Source organism: Phoca vitulina, unplaced genomic scaffold (genome assembly GCF_004348235.1).
Source record: "Phoca vitulina isolate PV1807 unplaced genomic scaffold, GSC_HSeal_1.0 scaffold28, whole genome shotgun sequence".
NCBI classification, from domain to species: Eukaryota; Metazoa; Chordata; class Mammalia; order Carnivora; family Phocidae; genus Phoca; species Phoca vitulina.
In genome coordinates, this window is record NW_022589731.1 from 11,060,036 (window position 1) to 11,074,276 (window position 14,241).

The following is a 14,241-nucleotide window of genomic DNA, read 5'->3' on the forward strand; positions in this document are numbered from 1 at the left end:
CTCCCCCAGCAGTGGGAAACTTGTATTGGTGTCAGTATGGGGTCTTTGGCCAAAGATAGTTCTCTGCCCCTCCCTCAGAGATAGAAAGGGTTTTGTTTTTTTTTTCCCTACCCTTCTCCAGCTGTGATTGGTGTTTTCCTGTGCCATGGGGGTGCTAGGCTTTACTTCTTTCTCCTAATGGCATGAGGTTTTGCTTCCTAGGAGGCTTAGAGACTGTGTAGAAAAAACTATTTATACAAATGGACAATTTCACAGTTGCTATTTAGAGGGTTCTAATGACTGGGATCTGTTTTTGACCATGGCTGCTTAAAATAACACTGAATTTTTAAAAGCTCATTGGCAGGTAATTTTATTTTCATATTTCATTTGCTGATTTTATTCCTGTCTTCTGAAATTATTTCACTAATCCTTACAATCATGAGAGATTTTGCCTTTTAAAATACTCGCAAAACCTTTTTCAGCTTTTGGCATTGTCTTTTTTTTTTTTTTTAAGTGACTGTTGAAAATCAATAACACTAAGTGCACTCTTAATTTAAAATTGAAATGTTCATGATTGTCACATTCTTATTAGGAGGAACAAAACCAATACCCATACTTGGTGATATAACTGTGTGCTTTAGATTTCAAAATGCAGGGTGAACAGTATAAATTATTAATATGATTCTTGTTGGTTTGATAAGCATTATAAATGCCAGACTACCTTTTTCTTTTTCTTTTCTTTTTTTTTTTTTTTTTTTTTTTTTAGCTCTCATTTTATCTGCAAGAACAAACTCTTCAGCCCTCAGGGAAATTATCAGGCTGGGTAAAAACTTCCTGAGAGGCAGTGTTGCATGGACTGGAGCCAGACTGCTTGGGTTCTAATTAGTTTTACATCTTAGTAGTTATGTAACTTTGGACGAGTTACCTAGTCTCATTATGCCTCAATTTCCTCATCTAAATTAAAGATAATAATAGGATCTAGCTCAAAAGCTTATTGCAAGAATTACGAGGGTTAATATACATGAAACACTTAGAACAGTGCCTGGCCCCATACAAAATACTGCAGAAGTGTTTGCTATAACATAGAGTTTCATCCTGTGAGTCACAAAGAGCTGCTGATAAGCTGAAACAACCCAAAAATGGAAAGGCAAGGGATTGGAAAAAATCCTGGTAAGAGATTATTCAGCCATAGGCTATTCCACAGGCTACAGGGAAGGAAGGACAGGAGTGAACCCAGGCACACATCCTGGAACAGACAGTCATGATTACATTTGATCAGATCTCTGCTTCTGATCACACAGAAGATGCTCTTGTGTACTTCAAGCCTGAGCTAAGTCCATGGGGCAGAGGCAGGAGGGAGGGAGAACAATGAGCCAAGCAGGACTTGGCCATAAGGGCCAAGGCTCACTTCTGTATTTCCTTCATTCTGATCAGAACACTAATAATCTGGACTCAGACTCACAAATTATTCCAGGTTTAGCTGTGTGAATTTCAACAAATTACTTAACCCTTTTCAATTTCAGTTTCTTTGTAAAATGGAGAGGATAAGAATAAGACTTACTGAAGTTGTTAAGGAAATAATCCCTGTAAGGTGCTTATTCATTAGCTCAGTGCCTTAAACATAGGAAATATTCTGGATGGTCATCATCCTCACTCCCTCCCCCTCCCCACTGTCAACATCATCATCACCATCATTTGTCACGGGGAATCCCAAGACGCCGAAATCCTGATCTGACACAGCCTTTGCTTCTATACTTTTTCTCATTCCTCAGGCTTCTAAAGGAAATAAGTACACAGAGAACAAAACCAAACAAACTGTTTGCATTTTACCACTATGAGGTTTGGCCTTCATATAGTAGACCCTGGTTGAACTAGGCTGGTCTGTTTGGAGAACTGATTTGGTCTTTCACTCAGCTAGATACCAACACAGCTCTCCTTTGGCAAGGTAGAGGCTTTAAAAGCACGTCATCTTCTAATAATTACAGTTTTATTTCTAATCTTTATGATTTTTGCTTCTTCTTGTTGCACAAATTAGGGCCTTCAACTGATGTTAAATAAAAGTGCTGACTAGCAGATATCCTTGTCTCATTTCTGTTCTCAGGGAGAATGTCTTAGTCACCTTGGGCTGCCATAACAAAATACCACAGATGGGGTGGCTTAAACAACAGAAACTTATTTTCTCACAGTTCTGAAGGCTAGAAGTCCAAGTTCAAGGTGCCAGCATGATTGGTTTCTGGTGAGAGCTCTCTTCTGGCTTATGGATGGTCACCTTTGTACTTTGTCCTCACATGGCAGAAGCAAAATAAAATAATTATGAAAAGCTTTTGATCTACTCTAAAGGTGATTAAGCAGAGACTGAGTCCCCAGAACAAATGGATGCCCTTGTCACTTTTAATGTAATTTTTGTTCATAAAAATATTTGACTATAAAAAATTAAATTGAAATGCTTTCCTTTAGATTTCATAGGATAGCAATTAAGAACACAGAAAAAGAGGCAACATGTGATATAGATTTTTCTGTCGGACTGCCTCGTGTCAGATTCCAGTTCATTTACTAGCACTGGGATCCTGGCAAATTACCTCACCTCTCTAAGGCCTCAGTTCCTTCATCTGTAAAAAGGGCCAAATAACACTACCTGTCCCTTGGGGCATTTGAGAAAATGTAAGTGATAATCTCTATAAAGTGCTTGGCACATAGCCACCATAATTTATTGAGAACCATCAATATTTTTGTTGTCATTAAATTGAAAGGCACTTGAAGGTAATACAAGTGAAGGAAAACAGGTTCCTTCTGGACACACACTCCTTGAAGTTAAAGAAAATACAAATAAAATGGCCTTACCAAGATACTTCTTTTAGCATAAGGAATATCTGACCAAATTATTTTAGTTAAAAATTCTCAACTACATATAAAAGTCACCTCAGGAAACAGTTTAAGATAGATACATTTTTTAGGCCCCACACCCAGTGTGGGGCTCGAACTCACGACTGAGATCAAGAGTCACATCCTCCACTGACTGAGCCAGCCAGGCACCCCTAAATTAAATATTTTAACAGTAGAATTAATTTGAGAAAGAGAGCCTTGTCACATTGTAGTAAGTTGTAACATCAGTCTAAGAAAGTAGAAAATTACAAGTTTTAGTAAACAATTGTAATATATTGTAGTCTATATTGTAATATATTGTTGTCATAGCTTTTTTGCATATCAACTATATTTTTTGGAAAAAGCCTCATAGCCAATTAATTAATACAATGGATTTTTAAATAGCAACTGTGATGTGTATCTAAGTCTAGCTAATCCTGTGGTGGAAATACATTTTTAAAAAATACTTTATTTTACTTTTAAGTAGGCTCCATGCCCAACGTGGGTCTCAAACTCATGACCCCGAGACCAAGAGTCACATGCTCTACCGACTGAGCCAGCTAGGCGCCCCAGTGGAAATACCTATTTCTTACACTATTAAAAGGTAGTTTTTTCATGAGAAATTGTTCAAAGAACCTGTTATTAAAGCATATGATTTCAGTGGTTAGTGCTAGGTATTTGGCAGAGTTTCTTTGGAGAGTATATGTCAACTCATTTTATCAAATAAGAAATCAAATATTTAAAAGCGTTGTGCCCAGAGATGCAGAGGGACATCCTGCTATTAAGAATACTTTGGATTTCTGTGAATTTACAGGTAAATTTATAAATCTAAAGAAATAAACCTTTCACAAGGAAAATGGAAAAATTTCAAAAGCAACTTAAAACTGTAAATACTTTTTTCTTCAGATGATTTATAAACATGCTGCTCTCATCTTTAAATTTCTGAAACACATGGAGTGTTTGTATTAACAAGACACATATATTAATTACTGCTTATTTTTATAAAGGTTCAGAGGTCCAAACAGATGACATTCTGTGGATAGCCATGGCGGGGACTCATCAGATATGGGCACTGCTGCTGGACTGTGGCAGACTACCAAAGAAAAAGTGAGTGACAGTATCTCTCTTTGGGTAAACTATGAGTTCACAGAATTCCCTCTCAAGTCTCTGTTCTTGCAACGCCTCTGTGCTGGTTGGGATGTGCTGGGCTACAGCACCGTAACAAACAACCGGATTCTCAGGAGCGTAAGACGAGGTTGTTTCTTGCCCACTCACATAGGTTCACTGGGGAGCACTCCTCTGCCAGGCTGTTGACCAGGCTGATGAAGCAGCCACCTGCTTCATCTGGAGCTTTGCCAGTCATCCTGGCAGAGAGAGAGGTGGTGAGTCGCTCAGTGGCTCTTAAAGCTTCTACTCAGAAGTGACACACATCACTTAAATTTCATCAGCCCAAGTAAGTCTCGTGACCACCATTGCTAACTTCCGGGAACGTGGGAAGATCAGTCCTATCGAGCCTCCAGAGAGAGAACTGGAAATGTTTGGTGGCCACTCTCTTAACATGCAGTTCACACATCCCTGCTCAGGATTACAAACGTTTGAGTACTATGTGGCAGAGTGCTTGATGGCTCAGGTTTTGTAGTCCTGCCTGAGATCGAATCCTGGCTCTGCCCCTTACTATTTCTGGGAGCTTAGGAGAGCCAATTTAACTTTCTGTGCTTCGGTCTCTTTATATCTTAACTTCATAGGCTTGTTTTGAAAATTAATAATAGGTATGAAGAGCTCAGCCTGGTGCCTGGTTTATACACTAAATGTAGGAGTTTCGCTACCACTGTTGGGGATATAAAGATGAAAAAGTAGTGTCTCTGCACAGTTTCTTATATCCTTTCTGTAGAGCCTTGTCCCTTCTCCCTCACACTCCAGGTAGAACTGACCATACTCTTCTCTGTGACCTCACTACACTCCTTGTGTAGTTACATTACTGCACTGAAAAGTTTTTCTCTCTTCCCCTCCTCCTCCCTCCCTCCCTCCCTCTTTTTTCTTCTCTCCCCCCACCCTGTTTCTGGTTGCATTTGCTGGTTTCCATAACTATTTCCTCCTACTAGACTGTCCCTTAAAGTAAAATTGTCCCTTACATAAATAAGAGGAATACCCAATATCAATAAAATATGAGGTATCAAGGAAGGCTTCCTGGAAGAAGCTGCTAAATTAAAACCTGATAGAGGAGCAGGAGTTAGGGAGAGTGGAGGTTTTCCAGGCAAGAAATGACACCAGTGATGTGAGTAAAAGCCAGATTGTGAAGCGCCTTCTGTGTCCTTTGAAGAAATGTGAACATTATTCTGCATGCCTTTATGGAAAGTTTTGAGCTGGCTAGTGACATGATTTGTTCTGTGTTTTTGAAAGAACACTGGCAGCATTTGGACTGGGAGAAAACTAGACACAGAGATAGCAGTGAGGGGACTGTGGTCATCTCCAGGCAAGAGAAGATAGTAGCCTGAACAGTGTGGTGACCAGAAACATTAACGCGAGGCATAAACAGTAGAAGTAACAGAGATGGCCAGAATGCACTGTTCTAGATGGCTGTTTTCGACCCATATGGTCAAGAGTGGGCTAAATTTCCAAATAAGTAGAGTTTTGTCACTCTCGTTCATAATAGGAAAATGTCCAGTCGGATCACATGGACCTGTATCATAATTTTAAGGATGCTTGATCTTTTTTACTGGTAAAGATTGCTAATGTTTTAGAAGTTACTTTTTCTCCCCACTCTTTCTTTTATTTAATTAAGGAAACTCCTATTTGAAATTAAGATTCATATTAATTACCTTTTAATTTATTTGTTTGGCATATTATCACATGTATTTCTCTGACTATATTTTTCTTTAAGTTTCTTGAATAAGTGGCTGTATTTTATACATTCTGTATCCCTTTGCCTCTATCCCCCATTGGGAACATATCAGTGAATAAGTGATTGGTGGTCATCTTAGACTTCTGCCTGCTGGGCCATATCTGGAGATGATGTACATGCCGTCTCATTACTTTGCATCCTGAGTCAGCTTCTTCCCCTCCCTCGACGCAGCATACCACCGTGTCTTCCTTCCAGTTCCTCCAGCATAAACCTAGAAGTCAAAGTGTAAAGCTTTCTATTACAAAAAGAATCATTGCAAAGTCTTTTAAATAGAAATTTCTCTATTGTATATAAGAAATTGATTTTACAGTTGATTAAAGCAGCATAATTGTCCTGTAAGAAGTTAAGCTGGGATCCAGATGTACCTATCTCTGGCCATTTGTAGGAAAAAAAAAAACCACACACAACTATCCAGTCAATAATATGATCATTGAGAATAGTTTCAATTTTGTGTATGTAAAAAAAAAAAAAAAAAAAAAGTAAAGGTCCCTGCACAGTGAGTAAGTTAATGATTTAGAAGCACTACAGGGAAAGTAAAGCTGACTTACACACTTGAGGCGAAGATCATGGGTCTGTTTTTTAACAGTGTTTATCACCACCGATTTCATTACTTACATTCATTTGATGACTAAATTGGACACAACATAACGATGTTGATTCCACCTATGAACTTGGGTTTTTTTAGTGAGCTGAAAAAAGGAACCTGCCTTCGGTTTGCTGGAAGTGGAAATGAAGAGAACCGAAATAATGCATATCCTCACAAGGCAGGCTTTGCCCAGCCTTCAGGTCTCTCTCTGGCCCCCGAAGATCCCTGGAGCTGCCTGTTTGTTGCAGACAGTGAGAGCAGCACGGTGAGAACTGTCTCGCTGAAAGACGGAGCAGTGAAGCACCTCGTGGGAGGAGAAAGAGATCCCATGGTAATGCGTGAAGATCGCTTTTGCATGCTATGCCCAGACCCTTAACCCCGCTTGCATGTTTCGAATTGTGAAGTTATTAAATTTCAGGAGAGCGAGTTCTTGGCCTATCCATAAATTAAAGTGGAAGTCAGGCCAAAGGAAATGTGAATATAAAGAAATGCAAGTAACAAAACCATCTAAGAAAAGTCAGTTGACTCTACTTGATTACACAAATGTCAAGGCTTCAGGAAGAATGGAAGGATCAAATGTTGATTACAGAGGAAAGAGGAAAATGTAAATTAGATACTTGGCAGGAGGGTGGAAAGAGCACCAGATTAGTAGACTTGACCTGTTCCTGACCAGATGTGTGATTACTGTGAATAGAAGTACCAAGTGCCACAAATTAACACAGGTTCAAAATTCTGTCATTTTTTTTTCTTGTCTGAATTGAATACCCAGGTCTATTTATATGAAATCAGACCCATTTCCCCTTTAACTTAAGTAGCATATATAGTCTTCTTTTTACTTTATACCCTATGCTGTAGCACTGGAAGAATTTTAATACATGCTGTTTCTTTCTTTAAAAAAAAAAAAAAAAGAATTTATTTGCTTTTGGTGATGTTGATGGAGAAGGAATCAGTGCCAAGCTTCAGCACCCACTTGGAGTAACTTGGGACAAGAAAAGGAATCTACTTTATGTGGCAGACTCTTATAATCACAAGGTGAGTCTTAACAGAATTCTAGATTATCCTGCTTTTCATCTGTGGCATGTAAAAAGCTGAAAGCTCTGTGAGCCTCCTCCAACTGCCACTTTAAAATAGAGAGGAGTAACAGTCTTTGACAACTATGTACAGGCCTTTGCTGTTCTGTTCTTAGTCCTTTCTTTGCAAAGAGGATATGATGGCGCTCGGAGCTGGAGAAGGGACTAAATCAGTTCCCCATGACTACAGCACAAAATCGTGCATTGCGATCCATCAGAGCTGCCTAGTAACAGGGTAAATAAGGCGGCAGGTGTCGGGGAAATTAGTATGTCAGCTGACAGAGGAACGTCTTCAGGCTGTGCATGGTTGCAGCGCCTGCTCGCAAACAATCCCATCTTCAGCAGCATTTCCATTTTTGTCTCTATTGCACGGATTATTCAATTGTTGCCATTTTTATTGCATTTTTCTTTTCTATAAAAACTAGTGGAAAATGTTAATACCTTGTGATGACACCATAAATTAACATAATTGAGGCACCATTGGAAATCATTAGGTTTAACAGAAGCGGCCAATTCTCAGCCAGTGTTAGATGCTCGTGAAAAAGAAGAAAGTTCAACTGGGTCTCATTGTGAGGAAAAAGAATAACATTTAAAAATTTTTTTTGATTCCAGAAATAATTTCATCAAAGATTACTGCTGGAAGATAAGATGTAATTGGGTGTTTTATGTAATTTTTAGCTCTCAAAATGGAGTGTCTCCCCTGAGACTGTAATTTGAATGTTTGGCTTTTCAAGAAAATATGGAAATGCCTATTTTTTTTTTTTTTTTTTTATTTATTAGAGCACCCTCATGAGTGGGGGGAGGAACAAAGGGAGAGGGAGAGGCAGGAAATCCCAAGCTGGGCACGGAGCCTGATGCAGGGTGCGATCTCACAGCCCTGAGGTCACTACCTGATCCGAAATCAAGAATCAGACCCTTAACTGACTGAGCCACTCAGGTGCGCTGGAAATGCCTATTCTTTTTCCGAGATTTAGTAAGAATGCTAATGGCAGTCAAGTTCTCTGGTTTGCTTTTCACTACACTTTCCTATACTACGAACAAGAGCTTGACCTTCAGCTATATACTGCATTATTCTTTCTTTTTAGATTAAAGTTGTGGATCCAAAAACAAAAAACTGTTCAACATTAGCAGGAACTGGAGACGCAAGTAACGTTATCACTTCCAGCTTTACCGAGTCAACTTTTAATGAACCAGGAGGCTTGTGTATTGGGGAGAATGGCCAGTTATATGTAGCAGACACCAATAATCATCAGATTAAAGTGATGGATTTAGAAACAAAAACGATTTCTGTGGTAAGCAATCAAAGTGTAAGAGTATTATTTTAAGAATGATACTAAAGTCCTCACAGCACAGAAAGAGGCGCTTTTGGTTAAATCATCTCCAGTGTTGGACGTAAAACATGTAGTGAATGCTCCTTCCAGAATGCCCTGTTCTTGTTAAAAATTCCATTTGTGATGAGAGTGTTTAAGATACTGGAAGTTGGAGAGAATTTGAACTTTCATCTGTTTAAATGTCAAAAAAAAAAAGTATGTGTATAGACATACACACATTGCGCATACATACTACATGGGTTGGGTTGTCCAGGTGTTTTGTTTTTTTTTTTTTAAGGATTCTTGGATTCACCATGGGAAACAAAGATAACACATTAATCTCTTACCAGGTAACCTCCCAAAGGAAACTCTAGGAGCCACATTTCTCAACACATTGAAAATAAGATTGGAAGAAACTTAAATGAGTTCTAATCAATTTTGGAAGAAACTTAAATGAGTTCTAATCAATTTTTAAAGATAAGGATATAGTTTCCAAAAATGTTCAAGCTACCTCTTGATATCACATTTGGCTGGGAAAAAAAAAAAAAAGCAAGAGCTTTTTTCCTAAAATTCTAGGAATTCCCAAGATACATATTTTTTTTTTAAAGATTTTATTTATTTGAGAGAGAGAGGGAGGGAGAGCACAAACAGGGGGAGCGGCAGGCAGAGGGAGAAGCAGGCTCCCTGCTCAGCAGGGATCCCGACATGGGGCTGGATCCCAGGACCGCGGGATCATGACCTGAGCCGAAGGCAGACGCTTAACCGACCGAGCCACCCAGGCACCCCCAAGATATATTTTAAAATAAAAATACTGACTGCCATAACAACTGTCATTTCTCTTGACATAGATCATCTTATAGTTGGCAGTGAAAATTGTAAGTGGAATTATACCCCCTACATTTAAATTAAGTTTTACTTTAATTTCCTACCATCTATAAACATCCTGGATAATGAACTTAGTTCTGTTTCATTTGTATTGGTAATCTTTTTGCCAGGATGAAATATGTTTCTGAACCTATAAAATAATTATAAGGACGTCTAAGTAAGCACATTCCTAATTCAGACTAGAATGGCAATTAAGTTTTATCGACATAGAACCTCATTTTTCTACTGAGGTTCAAAAATAAGCTCTTTACAATTACTATGAAGTACTTGTGTTTTAATTAACAGATTTTCTTACTTCCTATAGCTCCCACTCTTCAGACCTGACAACGCTGTGGTAGATGGCCCATTCCTGGTCGAGAAACAGAGGACATTGCCCAAACTGCCTAAATCTGCTCCAAACATTAGACTTTCTCCAGTGGCTGCATCACCAGGCCAGACTCTCCAGTTCAGACTAAGATTAGACCTCCCATCAGGAGCAGAGCTGACCGAAGGTGTACCCAGTTGTTGGTTTCTAACAGCTGAAGGTACGAGAATAATCTTGCAAACGTTCCAGTATGAAATTGTATTTACCAGTCTACCTTCCAGTAATACAGTGCTCTAAATCTCAGAGTCCATTCTAAAGAAGGAAATTGATTTTCCCCTTTTTTGTTTATTTTTTAAATGTACTCTTTTAACTGAAGTAACTTGATTTAGGCTTTTTCCAATTCAGTTTTTTGGTGGTTTTACTACTATCTTTTACTTTTCCAGATCTGCATCTATCAGGTGCTTTAGAACTTACAGTTGCTGTTCATTTTATTTCAAAAGGACTTGATTTACCAGTTAAGCCTGAAGCTGCATTTTCTTCTTTAGAGATGCCAGAGGTAGAACCTGAGCCCCATTACTTGCTTGCTATAAGAAAATGGATGCCAAAACAGTATCTTAAAAGCATGCCATCCAAGTAGAAGAACAAAACATTGTTGGAGGATATGTAATTGAATACAAATGAATCACTGTGATCAGAATGCAGGCAGAGCCTTTGTCCTTACTAATTTGTAGTCATTTAAGCTAAGAGCACTTCCTGTTCGAGTCTATTCCCAAGTAAAGTATTCAGTGACTGTAAATTGTGTAATAAAGATTTGAATGTGTATTTGAAGCGCTGTGTGCTCTTGATTAATGTATAAGAAGGAATCAGCCTGCCGCTTGCCTGATAGCAGTGCTTTCCAGCCCCTCTAATCAACTGTAAAGTAAAATATTAGCGGTCCAGAACTAAGGGCTGACTTCTTGTCTCTAATGACCTTCCTCTGTCCTGGTCTCCCACGCTCTTTCACATGTTCTCAGTCTTCCATTTCCTCCCGCCTCCCCCCTCCTACCCTCTCACACACTTTTGTGCCTTCCCCAGTCCCAGGCTCTATGCCTTCCTACCTTGCTACTTTCTCAGGGCAGCCGCTGCTGTCCTGCAGCTACCCGCTGGGCATCCACACCAAGAGAACCCAGAGATCTTGGTCGTGTAGCCAGGAGGAACTGCTGGGTCAGAGTTGGGGAGGCTGGCCCTGGGGTGGCTGAAACAAGGGAGAGGCTGAGCTCTGCAGGTGAGGAGGAGGAAGACGTTCGGAGCCAGCTCTGTGGACAGGAGAGTACTCAAACCCTGGCCATTCCTCAGTCCTCGACTGTCGGCTGAACTGTTGTGCCATGTCTCTTAGTCTGCAAGGACTGCATCGATTGGTGGTCACTGTTAATTTCATCTCTCTGTTGTAACTAAAGAAAGAGCAGTGGATTGATTTTTAAAATACAATATTGACAAATTAACATGTTCGAGTCTATTTGGTCCAACACAGAGATTAATAATGAGCCACTGGAATACAAAATACAGGTAGTATTAAGGTGAAGTAGTCTGTAGAGAAAAAGCACTTGTCCAAAATAGTGGTTCCATTTTTATTGTACATGGGCAAATAAGCTTTCAGACAAGAGTCCTAATAATTTAAGGTTTTTAAAAATTATTTTATACGGTACATTTGTTACATCCATGATTAAAGGAAAGTTTTTCTTCTTGGCCAATTATTCGAAGAACTTAAAACATCTATTTTTAACTAAATTTTGGTCTATATAATCTTAAAGTTGTCAGCACATGTGAAGATTTGAAGTCCCCCCTCCAAAAAGGCAGTTGTAAAGCACCACTGGCATATTATAACTTCACAAATCTCACATGTGATATATCTGAAAAATATCTAAAAAGACTTTGTGTTTATTTCTAGAATTGGACATTAAAATAGCACAATTGTTTTCCTGTTTTGATTTAAGAAGTCTCCCACTAATCTGTTATCTAGCAAAGCCAAACATGAAATAAAACATATTCCCCAATACAGAAGCAAAGAAGGCCAAAGAATTTTAGATTTTCACCTTTCACTTTCTCCTTACTCTGACTTGACATATTTTTCTCAAATTTGAGTTTTGAATCAACAGAGAACTAGAAGCAATATACTGAAAGGGAGATGGAGAGGCCTAATAGAAGCGGGTGCTCCGAGTCCGTTGACTCATCCTGAGGTGAAAAGAAAGAAGAAAGCCAAAAAGTAGATATAGAATTTCATTACCACTCAGTAGGTTTTGTACAGATGACCAAAGTCATTGAGAAGTCATGAGACTGTGCTCCACGTCTTCTCTTTAAGATGGCAGGAGAGTATGTCCTGTGTTTTCCAGATGCTGGCTCTTGATTTCTAACCCCCCTTTAAGCTGAATATCCGTGTAAACATGTCCTTCCTCAATATGACGCAGACGTCCCTTCTGAGAGGAGGCACTGCATGAATAAAGACATTTTTAAAATTCTGATACTAGAAGCTTAAAGATTTTTAATGGTTTATTACACTTGTGTTATAATCTACATATTTAAATCTAAGAAGAGTTATGTATTAAAATGAGGCAGACAAAATCTTAGTATTTACATTGTTGAGCCGATCTGAATAATATATGCAGTGTTACTTGTCTCTAAAAATGTATTTTTTGGTTTTTACCTTTGGATATTTAATAATTCATCATTATCTTGACTTTGAAAGTGACTGCAGAGTTGTACACAATTTGTATACCCTACATTATTCTGTAGTTATCACTGGCATTCCTGAACACTTTATCTGATAAAAATGACCTATTTGTTTATAGAACTTAATAGGTTTCATTTTTAATTTCAAGGATTAAGGATCTATAGCCATGTTTGCATTCTTCAATTTGGTTTCAGTAGACATTTGCAATTTACAGTGTTCAAAGGAAGAATTTTGATAATTTGATATCAAGATCATTAGCCTGGGGACTTCTCATGGGTGGTCATTATATCCCATCTGTGTCCTTCACACAGAGCATAATGCCTGGCACTTAGAGGCTTTCAGTAAGTATCTGTTGATTGAATGAATTTAGCCTTCATAAGGTTTGTCTAATTACCTACTTGTCTTCTTATACAGTCTTAGTAATTTACCTTTTTATTTTCTAGGCAATGAATGGCTTCTTCAAGGACAGATACCCTCTGGAGAAATAGAGAGCATTTCCAGTCAACCAGCGATCTCACTGCAGATTCCTGGAGATTGCTTATCACTTGAAGCCGTGATATCTATCAGCGTGTTCCTTTATTACTGTAGCGCAGACAGCAATGCCTGTATGATGAAGGGAATTTTGTTCAGTCAGCCTTTACAAATAAGCAGTGCACACCAAGGGTGCGTCGCTCCAGTAGAGCTCAAGTATGGATTTTAACAAGCCAGTTAGCTACCTGGCCGCCACAGCCACTGTCCTCCATCCTCATCATCACTGTAACTTAGGAAAAGCAGCTTTATTTCTGCCTCTGGATACCAAGGAGCCCACTGCTCAGTTCTAGCAACTGATTTTAAAATAAAGCTATGCTCCATATTTACTTATCTAGTATAAACAAATTCCTTCATTCTGGCTGTGTACCAGCTAAATCACTGACCATCATTTGAACCATGATTTTGTAATCCCTGCTGCTATTTGGCACAAAACTTAAATCCACACTGTAGTCTAGAATATTATCATGAACATAATTCGCAGTGAATACTGATAATGAAACCAAATATTTTAACTAACTTTTTCTACCTTTATTAGTATCAAGGAGCACATTTGAATATATACATTTCACAGTAACTTTAAACAGAACCCAAGATCCAGGACACCTGCCATTCAAAGCCTAAGGTCTGTTTAAGCCAAAAAAAAAAAAAAAAAAGTCTTTACATCACAGTAGAAACTTAAAGAGTATCTGGGTGGTAAATATGTTCTTTGTTCTCTTCTGTGATTCTCTCAGTTGAGAGTGATTTAAAAGAGAATTTCTATTTTTATTATAAATTATTTGCTATCTTAACATACCATTATTAAGGCCTTATAACTCTATTCAGAAAAAGTGTGTCAAAGGATGTACAGACTCACTCCCTTGAGTCCCCAGAGATACTATAATTTTCACAGAGAAAAGGACTTTGAGACATATTACTGTCTGTGATACTATTCACGATAAAAAAATAAATTGTGACAGCTGAATCTGAGTAAATGGGTATATATGTTGTCTTAGAGGTTTAAATTTCACTTAGAAGCATTAAGATATGCAGATTGGTTGGGGTTTGGGTTTTTGGATTCCCGTATTCAGAACTTAAATTATGATCACTTATTGTGATGTTTTTAAAA

General features: G+C 38.5%; 1 protein-coding gene across 1 annotated transcript in view; it reads left to right on the forward strand.

The window, feature by feature from the left end:
* Positions 1 to 13,804, forward strand: part of NHLRC2 (NHL repeat containing 2) — a 52,792-nt gene extending 38,988 nt beyond the window's left edge. Inside the window, exons 6-11 of the mRNA XM_032423318.1 lie at positions 3,849 to 3,948; positions 6,429 to 6,660; positions 7,239 to 7,361; positions 8,485 to 8,691; positions 9,899 to 10,118; positions 13,049 to 13,804. Of these exons, the coding sequence (XP_032279209.1) occupies positions 3,849 to 3,948; positions 6,429 to 6,660; positions 7,239 to 7,361; positions 8,485 to 8,691; positions 9,899 to 10,118; positions 13,049 to 13,305 (1,139 nt within the window). The 3' untranslated portion in view covers positions 13,306 to 13,804. The remainder of the gene's footprint in view (positions 1 to 3,848; positions 3,949 to 6,428; positions 6,661 to 7,238; positions 7,362 to 8,484; positions 8,692 to 9,898; positions 10,119 to 13,048) is intronic.
* Positions 13,805 to 14,241: the final 437 nt, after the last annotated feature.